This window comes from Petaurus breviceps, unplaced genomic scaffold (assembly GCF_028583685.1).
Source record: "Petaurus breviceps papuanus isolate PSGF00001 unplaced genomic scaffold, PetGlider_PUasm1.0 90849, whole genome shotgun sequence".
Classification (NCBI taxonomy): Eukaryota; Metazoa; Chordata; class Mammalia; order Diprotodontia; family Petauridae; genus Petaurus; species Petaurus breviceps.
In genome coordinates this window covers 18,071,899-18,091,194 of record NW_027187361.1, presented here as the reverse complement: position 1 = coordinate 18,091,194, position 19,296 = coordinate 18,071,899, and the positions used below count along the sequence as shown (strand labels likewise).

The following is a 19,296-nucleotide window of genomic DNA, read 5'->3' as shown; positions in this document are numbered from 1 at the left end:
GCCTCATGTGATGATAGCTTTCTGATATCATGCTTTTAAAAGACTATTTATTTACCTAAGGAGCTGTTGTATTAGTTGAACCAGAGGTAAACACTGTTTTCCAGCAGATTCATATATTCCAGTATTAATAAGGTCTTTATCTAATGGCGTCCTACTCCGATGAAGTGTTGAAGCATTTGCTTCCTGTTCATCAATCTCTTTTTCCTTCTGAGCTTCTTTTTTTGCTTCAATATCCTATGACATATAAAAGAGGGAAATATTAACAGGTATCTTGTTAGCAAACTAATAAGACTCTTAAGCAGTCTAGGAAAGAAAATATCAAAGTCAAGTTACTCTAGATTCTTGTAGCTCAAACAAAACACAGAAAGATTCTAAATAATTCCTAAAGTAAATGAAAAATTAACAAATTTAGCAAAATCATTCAGTGCAGAAATAATCTGCCTTTATATGGTAGAATTGGGCCAAACTTAGGCCCCAAATAAAGTGAGATCTTGTACCATCAATACTGACAAATCTCACAGCCAGTTTCTCCCTCATTACTAACTCCTCCCATACAAATAAAAAAGTTCAGTCTTCCTTAAATCAGAAAACTAAACCTTCCCTCACTCAACATTACCAACTAGAAAATATTCTATTTCTCTCCTTATTTTACTGACAATTCTCTCAAGAAACTATCTACACTATATGATCTCCTGTCATCTTCCTTCTCTCAAAAATTCTACTAACAATGCTTTTTGTAAAGGTTACCAGTGACCTAATTACCAAATTGAAAATCTTTTCCCCTTCATCCATGGTCCTCTTCACCAGTTGCCGACCACCTGTTCAGCAATGTTGACCACTTTTCCAAAATTCTCTACTAATTTATTTCCAAGCTATTATACTCTTATGACGGGAGGGGGTGTAGCCAAGATGGCGGAGTAGAAGCAGGACCTCCCCGCGGCTCCGGCTTCCACCTTCCACAATCCATGTAAAAGGGGACTCTGAACAAACTTTGGAGCTGCAGAACCCACAAAATGACACAGAGAAGCTAACCTCCCGCTGAGGACAGCCCGGCAGGCCAGCAGGAATCGGCCAGCGCAGCGCTCTGGGAGCCGAGCCCAGCCCCATGCCAAGGCTTTATGACCAGCTGCCAGCCGGAGGGACTCCAGATCAGCAGCAGCTGTGGCCCTTTCCAGATTTATCAACACACAGATGGAAAGGACGAAGTCAGAGGTCAGTGCAGTGTGGACTTTGGGACCAGTAAGTGGGAGTGCGTGGCTTTTGCCCCCAGGGCGAGAAGCCGCTGACACGCGGGCACAGCCAGCCAGCACCATGTGGCAGCTTCAGCTCCTGGCCTGCAGAGAGTAGGGGGACCAAGCACCAGTCTGAGGGGTAATCGCTCTTACTTTAACCTGCTTGGATCTGGATTGCAGTCAAGTGTGAAGGTCCTAGGGTGTATGCCCAGCTTGCTAGAGCCTGTGGAGAAGACCTCAGAGAGGGAACCCATCTAATACCTCCAGCAGCTAAGAAAACCCCAGCATTTGGGATGGAAGCTCCCCTGTCTGGTGGCAGAGTCCTACTGTGGCAAAAAGCCCAGGGGTCAAGTGACTGAAGGACGACATGACCAGGCAAAGGAAACAAAGCAGACAGAATAATCCAACATGAGACTCCTATTTTGGTGACAAAAAGGAGCAAAGCATGGAACAGGAAGAAGACAGTGAAGTCAGAACTCCTGCACCAAAACCTTCAAAGGAAAATACGAGCTGGTTACACTTCATAGAGGACCTCAAGAAGCAGATAAGAGAAGTGGAGGAAAAATTGGGAAGAGAAATGAGAACAATGCAAGAAAATTATGAAATGAGAGTCAACAGCCTGACTGAGGAAAATCACACCTCAAAAAACAGACTAACTCAAAAGGCAAAAGAGCTTCAAAAAGGCAATGAGGAGAAGAATGCCTTAAAAAGCCAAATCTGCCAGATGGAAAAAGAATCTCAAAAGCTCAATAAGGAGAATCATGGCTTCAGAATTAGACTGGAGCAAATGGAAGCTAATGACTTTATGAGAAATCAAGATGCTGTCAAACAGATCCAAACAAATGAAGGAATAGAACACAATGTGAAATATCTCATGGGAAAAACCACTGACCTGGAAAATAGATCCAGGAGAGATAAATTAAAAATTATTGGACTACCTGAAAGCCATGATCAAAGAAAGAACATAGAAATCATCCTCCAGGAAGTTCTCAAAGAAAACTGCCCTGATATTTTAGAACCAGAGGGCAAAATAGAATCCACCAATCACTTCCTGAAAAAGATCCCCAAAAGAAAACTCCTAGGAATATTATAGCCAGGTTCTGGAATTCCCAGATTAAGGAGAGAATATTACAAGCAGCCAGGAAGAAACAATTTGAATATTGTGGAAACACAATCAGGATAACCCAGGATCTGGCAGCTTCTACACTGAGGGATCGAAGGGCTTGGAATATGATATTCTGGAGGTCCAAGGAGCTGGGATTAAAACCAAGAGTCACCTACCCAGCAAAACTGAGTATCTGTTTCAGGAGAAAATATGGTCATTCAGTAGAAGAGGACTTTCAAGCATTCTTGCTGAAAAAACCAGAGCTGAATAGAAAATCTGACATTCAGATACAAGAAGCAAGAGAAGCATGAGAAGGTAAACAGGGAAAAGAAATCATAAAGAACTTATCAAAGTTGAACTATTTACATTCCTACATGAAAAAACAATAATTGTAACTTATGAAACTTTTCTCAGTAGTTGAAGGGAATAGAAATATATATATGAATACATGTGAATGTGTGTATATATGTTTACAGGTATACATAGATAGAGGGCACAAGACCAATTTAACAGGAAGGGATGATACTTAAAAGATGAAATTAAGAGGTGAGAGGAATATAATGAGAGGAGACAGGGAGATACAGGATGGGGTAAATTATCTCATATAGAAGAGGCAAGGGAAAATGGTTACAATGGAGGGGAAGAATAGGAAGGCAAAAGGGAATGGGTCAACCTTATTCCCATTGAATTTGGCTTAAGGAGGGAATGAAATACACACTAAATAGGGTATATCACCCTCCAGGAGAATAGGGGGGGAAGGGGATGAGAGGGGGGATGATGGAAGGGAGGACAGGCTGGGGGGGGAGGGAAGTTGGAAGCACCCACTTTTGAAAAGGGACAGGATCAAAGTAGAAAACAGAACAAGTGGGAGTTGGGATAGGAGGGAGGGAAATATAGTCAGTCTTTTACAATATATCTACTATGTTATTGTTTTGCATTAGCCACACATGTACAACCTATACTGAACTGCTTATCTTCCCAGTAAGGGTGGGTGATAGGGGAGGAAGGGAATGAATCTGGAATTCAAAGTTTTAAAATTGAATATTCAAATATATATACATATATATATACTATTATTAATACTATTTTACACATAATTCAGAAATAAGATATACAGACACTGGGGCATAGAGATCCACTGGAAAATTTGAAAGGGGTACAGGAGAAAATATGGGAGAGAGCAGATTGAGGAGGGAATATCCTGTGGGACTGCTATTTTGGGGCAGTGGGTAGGGGAAAAACGGGGAGAAAATTTGTAACTCAAAATATGGCGGAAATGAATGATGTAAATCAGAAGTTAATAAAGCATTTGAAAAAAAAATACTCTTATGACTTTACAACTACATCTGACTTTTATGATCTCCTCTTTTCTTCCCTATGTCTCAAATGCAAACAGTCCTCCGAGAATGTGTCCTTAGACCTCTTCTCTTTTCTGTCTACCCTTTAGGCTTCAATTATGCACGTAATTATCAATCTCTAGCCACAATCCTCCTTGTGACCTCCAGTTCCACATTTCCAAATGCTTGTTACATATTTCCATTCATACATCAAACCAATCTGTCTCAGACAAGGCTCAGTTTCTTCCCTTCCCACTCCCACATGAGTTCCACATCTTCTCACTGCTCTACTTTCATTACCTGCCCCACTATTCTTTCGGTCGTCCAGTTTGCCACTTCTCTTGTATTTTACTTCTTTCTTTCCCCACACATACACCAAGTCCTGTCAATGTCTCCTTCAAGATCTCTCTCACAACTCTCCAGTCCTTTAAGTTTCCCGTGCTACCATGTAAATGAAGATCTTTATTAAACTCATACCTAGATTACAACAGTTCTCCTCACAGATCTCAAGGCCTCCAATCTCTTCAATTTCACATTATCTTAAGGCACTGCTTTCTTTGTGTCGATCAGAAATAAAAATCTTTAACATCTCCTTATTTCTTAGAGGATAAAAGATAAATTTCTTACCCTTACATTCTAAGTAGTCCAAAACTGGGACTTGATGCATGAAGCTTCCCAGGTTCTCTCCTACTTCTCTTGCAAGTATTCTATGCTTGTCAAAGTAAACTACACATTCCCCACCCCACTCTATTCTTCTCAACTCTGTCTTCCTTATACCAGTCCATTCCTCTCTAGTATCTTCTTACCTAAACTCACTCCTTTCTTTAAGGTACACAAATTTCACTACCTGCACAGATTCTTTTTTCATCATCCCAGTCATAAGTTATATTACCCTATTATGAATTTGTAGAGCAGACTGTAAGCTTCCTAAGTGGAGGAACCATTTCACACACCTTTTCCTCACGTTCTGTGCCATGCCGTGGCTTGTGTTCAAATATCTGCGATAGATTGATAAATAGAAAGACTAAATAGATGAATGAATGAATGAAGTTATTTAATAAGTGTTTTCAATGATGGCAACTTGATTCCACAGAAAGTAAAAACTTTCTCCCTAAAAAAAATTTTTGGATTGCCTACGACAGGGGTGTGTAACTTATGGCCTTAAGGCCACATGTGGCTCTCTAGGTCCTCAAGTGCAGACCTTTGACTAAATATAAACTTCACAGAACAAATCTCCTTAATAACCTTGACAGAACATCATCTACATCAGGTCCCCACAAGTGTTCCTCTTCCTGTTTTTCCATGATAAATTTAGTCTGTTCCTTTAGAGAAATGCCTAAGTCCTGTATGATTGTTTAAGCAGCTTACCAGCATATGTAAAAAGAGATACGTGTTTGCAAGGTTAAACTGAAACACAAGGAATACAGAATAGAGAGAACAAAGAATATTTTTGTATGTCCTACTGTAGAAACTGAGAGTGCTAACATCACTATCTTCCTCATTTTGAAAAATATAAATCCTTAAGGGTAGAGGCAGTTATGCTGTCATTTTTTGTGTGTTTTGAAGAGGTGTGCTCCTTTTCTCTTACTACTGCTTATTTTAGGTGGGGTGACGTATTCTCTCTTTTGCTTACACTCTCTCTCTCTCTCTCTCTTTTTCTCAATCTCTCTCTCTCATTTCATATTTTTCTGGGGACCAAAATGTTAAGAGACATTTCTTTTTTCCACCCAACCAAGAGCTACAACACCCTCCAGAACAAATGATCAAATGGATCCTCGGAGTCTGTGCTTCTTCATTCCTTTGTCCTAACTTTCCAGAAGTATCTTTCACTGTAAGCTGAAGCCTCCACTTTTGTCCTCAATATCGTGTTTTTTTCTCTCTTTTGAGATGTAGCACTGCTTACCTTCCTTCTGTGTCTCCTCACTACCTGACTATAATATATATGGTTAATTATTAGAGAACGCTGAAGTTAAATTTTTTATGCAAAGTAGGTATCTGAGCAAATTCTTATATTAAAGAACAACGATGTGCATATTTGTATTGGGGCTAAAATTCTCACACTGTGATCAATGTATTATTTTATAATTTTGTAAGGTTAGTAAACTTAAATTTATACTTTCAAAGGAGGACTTGTAAAAGTATGAGTCATTGGGCACAATCCATACTAATGTCTAAAGGATGCCAGAGTCAAAGAATTCTTGGAATTAAAAAAAAAACATATTCATGAAAAAACTGCATTACGTGTATGTGTGCAGGCATGCACACAAACAGCACAGAAACAAAAAAGTTTCTTGTCAGATTATACCTGGATTTCTGCAGTGATGGCAGCATTTAACGCAGACTCCAATCCTCCATCGGCCATCAAACTGCCTACAAGAAGATCAATCATGAAACGCCGTCCTGGGCTTACATTCATGTCATTTCCTGAAACTTCAGAGAAAAAAGAAAACTTGAGATGAAGCCAACGACTTTCCGTGGTCACGGCTCCTGCATCTTTATCTGTCTCTTTTTGCCTTAGCCCCACGTCTGTTTGCAAGCCTACCTGCACTGGGTAAGAGGGCTGAGAGGGCCCTCGCTCGTTCCTCTGCTGTCGGCAGCAGCACAGACCACCCACTCTGCAGCACTGCTTGGGCGGCTGACTGCACAGTGTTAAGAACTCCAGCATTACTTGCCAGTGTTACAACTGTCTGTTTCAAGCTATTCAACAGCACACTTCCCAGACCCAATCCAAGACACTCCGGATCAACCTGGTGACTAATGGCAGCATGCAACTGAAAAAAAACAAGGTAGTTTCACTCATACTTTGAACAATTAATGGAAATCTATCATCAGAATTCTAAGAACAGAATGTAACTTTATTACAATGCCGATCTACACAAACGTAACAATTCACATTTATGCAGCTTATTACAGTTTAATATTCAGCCTTTCTTCCCAACGGTCACTTGCTCTATGACAAGAGGCCACAGAGCTCAGGAACGCTACTGGAGGAGGGCCTTGAACGACCCTCACGTTCACGTATCCCACCCGCACCCAACAAAAACCAATGAAACTTTAAAAGCGCTTCCTCCGTTAGCTGAGGCCCTCAGTGTCACCTCCTCCAGGAAGTCTTTCCTATACTTTTCCCCCCTTCTCATCAGTGAGAATCTATCCTCACTCTCAGGCCTTACATAGCTCTCGTTTTATGCTTCCTTTATGGTCTCCTAATAGGTCATTTTTATTTGTGTCTACACACCTCCACGACAGGCAAGATCGCAGGTTAGGTCTCATCTTATTTTCATATCTATCCCAGTACGTCTACACGGAGCTGCTTTGATAGGAACTTAACGTCTGTTAAGGTTAAATTAGCATAACCCTGATATAAATGCCTCAAAATCCTCAGGATTCAGACAAATTGTGGGTCAAACCATGTCCCTTAATAATTTCTGACACTCAGGTCTCTAACTTGACTATGCACAGTCTGTGAGACAGGAAGTTGTGGCTCAGTAAAGAAACATGAAATCCTCAAAGAGGGGTGCATCTTCCAACTCTACCACATTCTAGCCATATGAACCGGGACAATCGTTTAAATTATCTAAACTCAATCAGCCTTTCTGAAAGGCCAATACATACACTATCGACTTCAAAGGGTTATTGTGAGGGTAACAATTTGCAAACTTTAAAGAACAATAATTCTTTTTAAAAGGAAAAGAAGCAGCATCGTAAATTCCCCCAAATTGCAAAATCAATTCAAGTCAACGAAATATGTGTTAAATGCTACTCCACACAGAGCACTGTTTTTGGCTTGAGGAGCAAACACAAGATTTTTTTTGATAAAGATATTCCCGATATACTGAACTTGGGCTGGCTGGTTATGGGATAATAAGTACACAGATACAATACACAATAAGTGTATTGATATAGTTACAAAACCAATTACTACGTAAGGTTGTTAGAAAAGGCACAGAGTATGCACAGAACTGCATGACGGTAAGAACAGAAAGGTAGAGCAGTACCAGACTAAGGAAGGCCTAAAACGCTGCCAAGCAAAGCAGTCTGACCTTTACTGAACATACAAGAAAGATTATATGAAAGACTTTGAGCATAAAGTTATTATAATAATCCAGGCAGGTAGAAATGGAATCATATACTAGGTACTGACAGTAGAGAGACAAGCAAATAACACAACCAAACCAGAAAGGTCAATGTGGAAAAACTGAGTTTGAAGACAATAAAACTAATTAACATGGACTTAAATCTTCCTCTTTGTTTTTGCTTACTCTGTAAACGTAAATTTTAATCAGCTTAAGTTCATGTTGCTACAGCATATCAGAGAAAAAAACAGAATGTGTGTGTTCTTGCATCCCCCTGAGCCTTGATTTAGGAGACCAGATAAGCTGCTGGACCGATTCCCAAAACTTATCAAAAAGATTTCAGATTCCCATACCACAGTCACACCTTATATTTAGAAAATGTTGTTAGTGATTCATACAAATTGTTAGAACCCAAAAAATTCCTTCAATTAAACATTCTTAAGTAAATCTAAGCAGACATTTGAAAACAAGAATATAAGATACCTGAAGTCTCAGAAGGTTCAATGTTGCCACTGCCATACATTCTTTCTCCTGTGGTGGTGGCCAATCAGAGGTGCCATCCATCCCTTCACTTACTTGGCGTAATAAAAGATCCAACTGTTCAAATGTCATTGGGCAAACATCCACCACAAAAGGCACACGTAGGCCAATGGACCACTCAGAACAGGAAGACCAAGCAAAACTCTAGACATGAAATAGAAGTGCCTAAAATGAATCTCCAAAAGTCAACTCGATGTGTTACAAAAGACACAGTGTGTCATAAACACTAAGGAAAGCCATCATTCAGTGTGTCATCATTATAGCTGTCATTTCCTAAAATCATTTCCTCTTTAATCTTTTTTTTTCCCAAATGAAAACCAATTGTTGAGCTTCTCTAAAACTGTCCGTTCTCCAGATGGATCTGTCTCTAGCTCTTTTGTTTCTCCATCTCTCCCTGTTAACTTCTCTCTAACAGAGATGTTTAACCTTGTTTGTTCCATGGACACCTTTGGCTGTCTGATGAATTCTAGGGACTCCTCAGAATAATTTTTTGAAATGTGTGAAATAATATAGAATAGGAAGACAAAGGAAACAAACTACTCTGAAATACAGGCATCAAAATATTTTATTTAAATGAGTTCATGGGTCCCAGGTAAAAAAAAAAAAAAAACTTGCTTTGATCTCTCTTCTACACTTTTCCCTCAATCTCTAGGGGTCAGAGGAGCTCATTAAAAAAAATTCACTCTTCAACTAGAAAATTCCTGTTAGTGGCAATTAGAATGTGGGCAACAAATTAAAATCATGCATTCAAAATAAAGTGGAAAACACATTTTACAGCTGACACCCCATGAGTATTCAATGTGAAAGCAACTTTTAGGTGATAATTTACTATGTGGGAGGAAAAAGTCATTGCCATAATCTTTTTTGATTATAAATTCTAAACCTAAAATAACTAATAACTTTCTTGTTTATGAGGTACATATAAATAGCTAACAGAATTGACTTCTAGTCCTTAAGCACTAAACATATGCTTTGAAAAGGAACCTGGCATTTATCCATATCACAACCTAAGTAGAAAGCAAAAAGAAGTCAATTTTGATGTGAGGTCACCTAAACCACTTTTGAACTTCTGAAATAAGGAATATCTATACAGTATATTACTAAGAGTTCTACAGAATAATTCTGTATTAGGGTCAATGCTAACAAATGCTATCAATTCTATTTCTTAAAAAAAAAATCACAGCCAATTGAAAGCTATACTGACAAACTAACAATGAATATTATAATGCTGTTCATCACTAATCATATTATAATGCTATTATTCATCACTAATAAGAAAATTTGGAACTCAAGGGATTGTGGAACTAAAAATTGTAATGTACAAATAAGTAATCTTTTGTTCATTTGGCTTTATTCATTCTAGATGTCTCCCTTAAAGACAAACATGAGGTAGTAATAACATCAGAAATTCCTTAATGCACTCCATTTCTTAATCTACTTAGTCATTCACTCTCCTGTTATAAAAATATGAATATAACTTCTTAATTCCCAGTCCAGAATACTTAAGTTTTTAGTTCATAGGGATGGTAAACCTTCATGTCATAAATTTGTAGACAAATATGTCCAAATTCAGAAAAATTTATCCTAATCTTTAAAATTTCTTTTACCATACTTAAAAAAAAAGTTATAACTCAATACCTATCACATGAGTAATTAATACCTTTTCTTCTACTCAGGAAGAGAACAAAATACTGGATTAAAATATAAGATGATAAGGTGTCTTTTTTTTTTTTTTTGCTTTTTGGAGGGCAACTGGGGTTAAGTGACTTGCCCAAGGTCACACAGCTAGTTTTTTTGTGTTAAGTGTCTGAGGCCGGATTTGAACTCAGGTCCTCCTGACCCCAGGGCCGGTATTCTATCCACTGTGCCACCTAGCCACCCGTCTTTTTTCTTTTTATTATGTTTAAATATTTTTTTTAAAAGCTGAAACTTTTAACAACTCTGAGGTACCACATCTCACCAGTCAGATTGGCTAAGATGACAAAACAGGAAAATGATAAATGTTGGAAAAGATGTGGGAAAATTGGAACACTGAGGTACTATTGGTGGAGTTGTAAACTGATCCAAAAGTCTGCAAAGCAACGTGGAACTATGAAAATGTGCACATCCGGCAATACCACTTATAGGGCTGTATCCCAAAGACGCCATACAAGTGGGAAAAGAACCTGTATGTACAAAATTATTTATAGCAGCTCTTTTTGTAGGGGCAAAGAACTGGAAATCAAGGGGATGCCCATTAATCGGGGAATGGCTGAACAAGTTGTGGTATATGAATGCAATGGAATACTATTGTGCTGTTAAGAAACGAGCAGACAGATTTTTATAATAACCTGGAGAGACTTGTATAAACCGATGCAGAGTGAGGAGAGCAGAACCAAGAGCACACTGCACACAATTACAAGCACAGCATATCTGTGATGACTGCCTTTGACAGACTGGGCTCCTCTCAGCATTGCAACACTACAAGACAGTTCCAAAAGACTCATGATGGAAGGGATAGCCATGTTTAGAGGAAGGACTGCAGAGTCTAAATGCAGACTGAAGCCAACTCCTCGCTCTCTCTCTCTTTTTTGCTTTGTTCTGTTCCTTTTTTCTTGTTCACTCCATTGGCTATAATTCTTCATTACAACGTGACTAATATTTAATGTGGAGGTATTTGTAGAGCCTCTACCTAACTGCATGCTGCCCAAAGGGGGGTTGGGAGAGGGAGGAAACTTGGAACTCAAGGGCTTGTTGTAAACTAAAAGTAAATAAATAGTTATTTTTTTTGAAGCTGAAACTTTTCCTGGTTACCTGAGCAGGTCCACAAGCAATCCCAATTATGTGTTTTGTATCTAATCCTGGCAAGGCAGTAGGCTCAGGTTTGGTGATCCGAAGGGTGTCAAAGTGCTGACACTGATCGTTGCTTCCCCAGCTGTGAACTTCACTATCCTCAGTAAGTGCTAAGCAGTGTGTAGAACCAGCAGCCACATCTACTACTTTTTTACCTGTGGGACAAAAAGAAATTCAAGTTTGCTATTAATTCTGGTAACAATAAAAATAACTGACAGCACATCATAACTTGTTTTACAGTTAAACTGCTTTTATATCCCTTTATTAATGTGATCTTCTCAATAAATTTAAATACATACTGCAAAGCATTATTACCCCTCCTTTTATAGACAGGAAACTTAGGTTCAAAGAAGTTAAGTGAGTTGACCAAGGATGCACAACTGAATTTAATAAATGTTTATTAAGCATCTTCTTGTCATGGAACTGCATGCTAAACACTATTAGGTGCTAATGGATAGCACAGCCAGGACTGAAAGCAGAATCTTGTGACTTTGAGGCCAATATTTCCTATACTACAGTCTGCAGTCTCTCAAGAAAGGTAAGATATAAGAAATAAGAAGATACCAAAACTAAAATAAATGTAATAAAATCATCAACGTTGTTTGCAAACTACAAGTTTAAAATACCAATGATCTAAGCAGTAAATACTGAAGAGAGGGGGCTGTTAAGCTCATCACCCCTTAATAAACTTCTCCCTAATTCAGACAATGCTTGTCTTTTCTATTAAATCTATCATATCACTTCTCAAAAATAACTTTTGCTTTTCAAGCAAGCTCTTTCAAGATAATTCTTTTTTTGCCTGAAATACATTGTTGAAGCAAGTAAAAAAAAAAATCCTTTTAGGAGCCATCAGTAGTTTGAATGTAAATGTTAAGAAATACTATAATTTATAAGCAGTAGAACAAGATCAACACAAAGAGAATTTCCTGAGATCACAATATTCCTAACTCAGCTGGATTACTAAAAGTTTTCCAAATAAATGCAGTAGCAGTTTTGCTGTGAACATACATAGTACCACAGATTTCCATGAAATACAAGTAAAAAATGACAAGAGCAAATGAAATCTAAGGATACAAGAATTAATTATGATTGGTTAGCATGCCAAAAGAATATAAATGAGGAAATCTATAAATGTACAGAACTATAAATTTTAGTTAAAAAAAATTAACGCCTTCAAAGAAAATTATCAAAGAAATCAGCCCTGTCATATTTCTAGTTAAGGAGAAGAGGCAAAAGCTAACAAACAACAAACCTTGCTTTTTATTTTGCAGTACACTGACCTTGTAAGCCTTCTAATAGTTTGGGATATCGAACATGTTCCTCTGTTCCATGCCCAAGTCTTTGATTGTCACCTTTTCCCCATGAGTAAACTTGACCATCTTTAGTTAAAGCAATAGAAAACTGACTCCCACAGCGTACTTTAACAACGTCTAGGTCTTGAAGTTTTTCAATAAGTTTTGGTGTTTTACAACCATCACTACCACCTCTTCCTAGTTTTCCATAATCACCATCACCCCAAGACCAGACTTGACCTGGGGAAAAAAAATATATTCATTTCCAGGTACATCACATTTTCATTATCAATAAGGATAATGGCATATTAAAATTGGAATTGTCAGATTCCAAAGAAAACTAAAGTTATTTTAGAACAAAAAAATTCTAGCCTCACAACGGCTTTGTATATAAAAAGCTATTAAATTATAATATATTTTTATTATTATTATATTAAAATAACTTAATAAATAGTAAATCTCTAGTTTACAGTTAACAATTGAAATTAACATGGAATTAACAGAGAAAAGAAAAAAATTACAAAGTAGTAAAGTTACCAGAAATAAAAATACAACTCTGAATCTTACCTGCTTTGACCTCAATTAACTACTTCTTTAACCAAAAAAGAACTCTATCACTAATATGAAAACATAATATATTTTGAAATAAAGGGGCATGTTTTTCTCCCAGAGCACAATTCAAATTCCAAAAATCTCTTGATATATTGTAGAATGAGAAGCCAAGTCTATTGAGGAACTTTAATGTGAAATACAGCACTTCTGGAGAAAACAGCTAAACAGCTGTTCATGTGTGGAGATAAATCTTGTAGGTTTTAGTACTCAATGCTAATCAATAATGATATAGCATCCTCAAGATACCCCGCCCCCAAAAAACTAACAATCAAAGGGTGCAAAAATAAAAAACTACAGTCCTAAAATCTAGGAGTTGATAGTTCTACTGGACTCCGCCCTGGTTAGACTATATTTGCAATATTATGTTCGGTTCTAGTATATAAATGTATGTATATATTTCTAATTGGCTCAACAAGTTGGAGCCAATAAAAGGCAACCATGAAGATGAAAAATCTGTAGAGCATATTACAGGAGAAATATTTAAAGAAACAGAATATTTAGCCCATAAAAGAAAAGACTAAGTTCTTAGAGTAGTTTGGTAAGTTTATGGGGTCTTTTATTTTGGGGTGCAGGTCGGGGAGAGACTGGGAGATGAAGGGGGCATGGAAAAGAGAGACATTAACTGTCATCAATTCTTTGAGGGTTGCCACACAGAAAAGAAAAGGCAGATGTTTTCTCTGACACCAGAGAATAGAAACAGGACCAATGGATAGAATTACAGGGAATCAAGAGATTCTGGCTTACTCAGGCAGCCTGATACCAAATCCAACAGAATTTAAAGCACAGAGTTAACAACAAAAACTTCACAGCAAATGGTACACAGTTCTAAACTCTATGTGGAAATTTTATGAAACTTCCTTTGATCCTAAAAAGTAAATTTTAGGGGCCTAAAAATCACAAATGTTAAACCATCATTAAATACTGATTTTATACTCCACCCATTTTGGAAATGGCACCTGTCTTATCCTTTCTAAAAATTAACACATTAGAAAATATATGAGCATACTTTTCTGTCATTCTTAACATATGTAAAAAGAAAATGAAATCCTACTAAGTATTTTGAATATAAAAAATTATTAAGTAGAAATTATTCTATTTCAAGTTACTATATCTGATCTAACATTCACCTACAAGACAAAAAACACCTCACTAAAAGCAGAAGACTGGTGCAGGAGGATGTAGTTTAAAAAAAAAAGCTGAATTTAGAGTCAGAGAATCTAGATTCGATTCCCAGACCTGCCACTGGTTAGACTTTGACAAGTCATGATGTCTGGGCCTTAATTTCCTCATTACACAATAATGTGGGTGCACCCAGCTGACCTCTACGGTCCTTTCTGGCGCCCTAAGTCTGAGCCCATGACGCCGTAGGCCGCGGACGCTGCCTATCCCTGGACAAGCCCGTTAGGCTCTTCATTTCTGAGAGAACTAAGACTTGAGACAGGAAACTGAACCCAATGACCTGCAGAGATTAATTCAAAATCCCAGTTCTATGGTTTTAAGGGCACAAAGAAGGCCTCCTCTTTTCAAAGGGGTTAAAAGGATGTCTGCATCAAGAAGCTCTCACAGGGAGAAAATGTATTCTTCACTTACCATTCTCAGTCACTGCAAGAGTCTGAGCATCTCCACTCCCACAAGAGACATCGATAACCTTCAATCCTTTCAGTCCAGTCACAAGCATTGGAATTGTCTGATCTTCACTTGAGCCTTCAAAACAGAGAGTTCTGTCACATCAATCAATCAGCGAGTACTTATAAAATGCCTCTTATGTGCTAAGCATTTCAGATATAAATATAAGAGTGACAAGTCCCAACCCTAAGGGAAACCACACTTGTACCCTTAGTGAGGTCAAACAAATTTTACCAAAAAATAAATATCCTTTAATAATTTTTTGTTAAAAATAAAAAACATACCATGTCCCAATCTGCCATAGTTTCCTCGACCCCAAGTATATAACTCTCCTTCAGCTGTAATGGCTGCACTATAAGTACTTCCACATGCAATATGAACTACATGTTTCCCAGCTTGCTTTCCTGAGAGGGCAGATATCATCTTAGGCTCTTCTAGAGGCCTAGAGAGACACAGAGAGAACAAGAGAACTTCAAAAAAATCAATGTATTATTGAAAGGCATCTGGGAAATGATCATGTAAAACACTTGTTGAGTAAAATAATGATTGTCTATAATATTAGTAATCACAGATATAAAATTACTTTTTAAATTGTTTTATGAAAATACAACATGTTTTCAGAACTATACATGACATGATTTTTAATTTGTTTCACATAATACAAAGGGCTATGCAAATATGAATGTAATTATAATTTTGTGTACGCAAGTTATAGAATAACAATTATTTCAGATTAGGAAGGACTCTTCGATAAAATTTAAACCATTTAAATATCTAATTTAAAAACATTTCTGTTTCTAATCAATGTTACCCAGAAAAAGTATGAATGGAATTTGGACTATACACTCAAAAATATTCTTTAAAGAACTCAATGATGTTTTAAATAAACCTTTTTTGGAAATTATTCTAAAATATGAATGTTGAATGAAGTTAAACTACTGTCATCTACCCCAAAAGATTACCCCCAATAACCCATACTGATATGAACCTTTTCTGATCTCCTAAAGCACTTTGTATGTGTCATTCATTTGAATATTACTACTTTGTACTATCATTTAACTCAGGTTTTCATGTCTTTTCCTCCCTAACTACATGGGAAGTTCCTAGAAGGCAAGGATCATGTCATATTTCTTGGTATTAAAATATTTATTAACTACAAAGTACAAAGCACTATGAAAATCTTAAAGAATAAGGATATTCCCAAGTAAGAATATCTTCCTCTGGGGCAGCTAGGTGGTACAGGGAATAGAGTACCAGCCCTGGAATCAGAAGGACCTGAGTTCAAATCTAGCCTCACACTTGACACTCACTAGCTGTGTGACATTGCCTTAATCCTAATTGCCTTGCCTTCCCCCTCAAAAAAAAAAAAATATATCTTCCTCAGTACTTAATAAAGCATTACTCACAGTAAACCCTCAAAAAAATACTTGAACACCACATTCCCAGTCATGAGCCATTTAGTCATATTCACAAATAAACTATTTCATAATTAAGATTAAGTACGGAAGATACTTTTTTCTATTGCAGCCTTTTAGCTAGACAGTCTAATCTGAAAAAAGGCAATTATAAAAACTGTTTATAGTCTAATCTGAAAAAGATTATTATAAAAACTATTTATTGCCTCATAAGAAAACAGTACGTACACTGTATCACCATGGCCTAACCGTCCACCATCTCCACATCCCCAAGAAAAGACCTCTCCAGTGGCTGCCAAAGCCAGGTAATGGTGACCATCTGAATGTGCAGCAATTTTCACAATATTTCTAGAGGCAAGACCTTGAACTAGTTGTGGTCCCTAAACAGGATTAAAACAACAAAAAACAGTCACAAGAAGAGAAACCAGTAAAATAACTTAAAATACAATCTAGTGATATACACATAGCAACAAATCCCAACTTACTAGAAGCCCTGAATGTCTGAAGCAAGGCTCTTTAGTTCCTCAGTTCTAATGCTGCCCAATTTCTAAACAGTGACTTAGGGTTTTCAAACTGCTTTACTATGAACATCAGATTTTAACTTCTAAAATACAGGAACTTTGGTAGCCTTTTGAGGGAAACATATTAAACAATTTTTAAGGAGTTCTATAAAGTATACTATTTGTATGAAAAAATCTAGAGAACATTTCAAGAATATCAATAATGTACATTTAAAAGTCTGTCATTCTGAACTATTTTAAGTCATCTTCCATAAGTTTTTGCAAAATACTATTTATGTCTCCAGTGCATTGGCGTGAGAAGTCAAGGATAATAGAGAGAAACTAATTCCATAGTAAACAAACAAAATGATGTAGTAAAACAAAAAAGGTGAAAATGAGCACTGTCGTGACGACTCAATGATACAGCACGAAACCTGATAGAAGGGAGCTACGACATAAAGCAAATCACAACTACCGAAGTTCAGAAAATGAAGAAATAAATCTAAGAGAAGTTCCAACTTTATATCACCAGCACAAATCTAGATCAAGTAAAGAAAAAAGGCTTAGAACAGAGGGGAAGGAAAAAAATCACCTACCAGCGTGTCACTGTTATAAGCCTGCATGTAAACTCGCCCATTCCGAGACAGAATTAGGAAGCGTTTTTCTGCACAGGCAATCTGTGTGACCCCAAGATTTGCAAGTCCCTCACACTGAATGGGGCCAATCACATTAGCATAGTATTTCCATCCTATTAAGCCCCAACCTATGACCTCTTGTAAAGATCCCTGTAAGACAATTCAATTCAACAAACATTTATTAAGCACCTATAATGTACCAAGCAGAAAAACATTTTGCTGTATTTCTGAAGCAATACATTTTCAGACACTTATTTTAACGAATTAGGATAGCATGGCAATATCATAATAAAATCTTGAGGAAAAACTGTAATAGCAATTACTCATGAACACATCTATGCAGAAGAAAAGAAAGTTTCTTATAATAAAAGCATCATGATACCGCTAACACTAAAAATCTAAGCTACAGCTGATACACCTTTCAAGTGACCATTATGCATTAAAATTTAGATCCGTTTCCTTTTTTAATACAAGCTGTCCAATAACAAATTCCTCAAAATCTTCTCAACTATAGATACTTTCAAAATTGGATCGCTGTTCTAAAGGCTTTTTAAAGTGATTTACATTCATATAATGTATGTAAAGCACTGTGCAATTAAATTTTGAGCTAGAAGCCATAAACATCTCTACTTTGCTCTAACAGGAACTGAGTTCTCATTTTCCCCTCACCCCTTCATATCATTCAACAAACATTTCAGGATTGTGGAACTGAATCTCGTAAACTAAAAGTAAGCAAATGAATTAATTTTTTAAAAAAGAAACATTTTAAAAGGACCTATTCTGTGTTGGGCTGGAAAAGGTAAAAACTTTAGGTAAGACTTGGTTCTCTGCCTTATAAAGCTTATATCCAGTATATTAAGGAGAGTATATTAAGAAGAGAAATAAGAAAAAGCAAACCAATGAAAAGTAAACTGTTTCTTTCACTCAGGAGGCACATGTGGCCTCCTCACTCCCCCTTTCCTCCAGCAGTGGTATTACCAGTATTGTTTGTAGTGATGTGTGTGTTCTATTAAGTAGAAAGTGAGGCCTTAGAGGCCAAGGACTACTTTGTTTGTGTCTCTGGATCTTTAGGACCTAGCACAGAGAGCCTTGTGCCTTGTGCCTGCAGGCACTTATTAACCATTCACTCAAGAGGATTTAAAAGGCAATTTCCCTCAGCAGACAAGCAGGAACAATGACTGCTTCAAAATGTAAGGAGTGCATATATGATCAAGAAAGTCAGCAAAGAGAACCTTCATGTCACAGTAGCACATAACCAGGAAGGCCAAACAAATGAAAAACTATACATTTAATCACCTGAGGCATTCAGAAACTCTGAGAAGGATGTTATGACTTAGCAAGACCAACCTTTCACCTAGAAACATTTGACATCAGGTACTGACAATCATGAGGCTACCTTGAATAATCTACAGAGAGAAAATGTTAGCTTCCTAATCACGACCCTCTAAATAGTGGCAATGAGAAAAGCTGCGAGACGAGTTTTCACCCAGAAACTTCTCAATGTGACTTTGTTCCCACTGTCAGTGCAAAATGACAAGTTGGATGGCTGGTCATGACCACCGACCTCAACCAGACCATTTCTGGCAGAGTCAGCATCAAGCAAGGGTAGGAGGCAGGCGCAGAACTTTTCCCTGACTATACCTGGGACAAATGGCAAAGACATGCAAATTAACGCTTCAAGATTTAAGAAATTAAAACTAGAAACTGAGGCAGTCTATAGAAGCAGACACTAAATAATTCAAATCATTTGGGCTAGATTTTGACTCAAACCACTATGGTTTCAAAACAAAATTTTAAACAATACTTAAAGTTATAAGCTGATTTGATTTAGCCATCCAAATGGCCAGTTTGCTCTAAGAACACCAAAACACCTCACAAATAATGGAAGGCAGGAACTTAGACTGCAGAAAGCATAAGAGATACATGGCCATTTTATAAAAACAAAAGGATCGATTAAGCTAGTCTAATGTGAGATCTGAAAAGCAACACTAAGGATACAGGTGGCAGCTAGTAAAAATGCTTTATTTATCTACAGTTTTTATTTGTGTACGTGTGTGTGTGTGTGTGTGTGTGTGTGTGTGTGTGTGTGTGTGTGTG

The 19,296-nt window shown here is 37.2% G+C and overlaps 1 protein-coding gene across 3 annotated transcripts in view; it reads right to left on the bottom strand.

Moving 5' to 3' along the window:
- HERC2 (HECT and RLD domain containing E3 ubiquitin protein ligase 2) overlaps nucleotides 1-19,296 on the bottom strand; it is a 234,456-nt gene that overhangs the window by 147,355 nt on the left and 67,805 nt on the right. For 2 of the 3 annotated variants that reach the window (XM_069072939.1, XM_069072940.1), the window contains exons 11-21: nucleotides 17,161-17,349; nucleotides 16,293-16,444; nucleotides 14,934-15,091; nucleotides 14,614-14,727; nucleotides 12,400-12,651; nucleotides 11,081-11,274; nucleotides 8,231-8,431; nucleotides 6,217-6,445; nucleotides 5,980-6,104; nucleotides 4,628-4,672; nucleotides 56-234 (exon numbers count right to left, since the gene is read on the bottom strand). In XM_069072939.1, the coding sequence (XP_068929040.1) occupies nucleotides 56-234; nucleotides 4,628-4,672; nucleotides 5,980-6,104; nucleotides 6,217-6,445; nucleotides 8,231-8,431; nucleotides 11,081-11,274; nucleotides 12,400-12,651; nucleotides 14,614-14,727; nucleotides 14,934-15,091; nucleotides 16,293-16,444; nucleotides 17,161-17,349 (1,838 nt within the window). The remainder of the gene's footprint in view (nucleotides 1-55; nucleotides 235-4,627; nucleotides 4,673-5,979; nucleotides 6,105-6,216; nucleotides 6,446-8,230; nucleotides 8,432-11,080; nucleotides 11,275-12,399; nucleotides 12,652-14,613; nucleotides 14,728-14,933; nucleotides 15,092-16,292; nucleotides 16,445-17,160; nucleotides 17,350-19,296) is intronic. The other variant, XM_069072941.1, reaches the window with a different exon arrangement.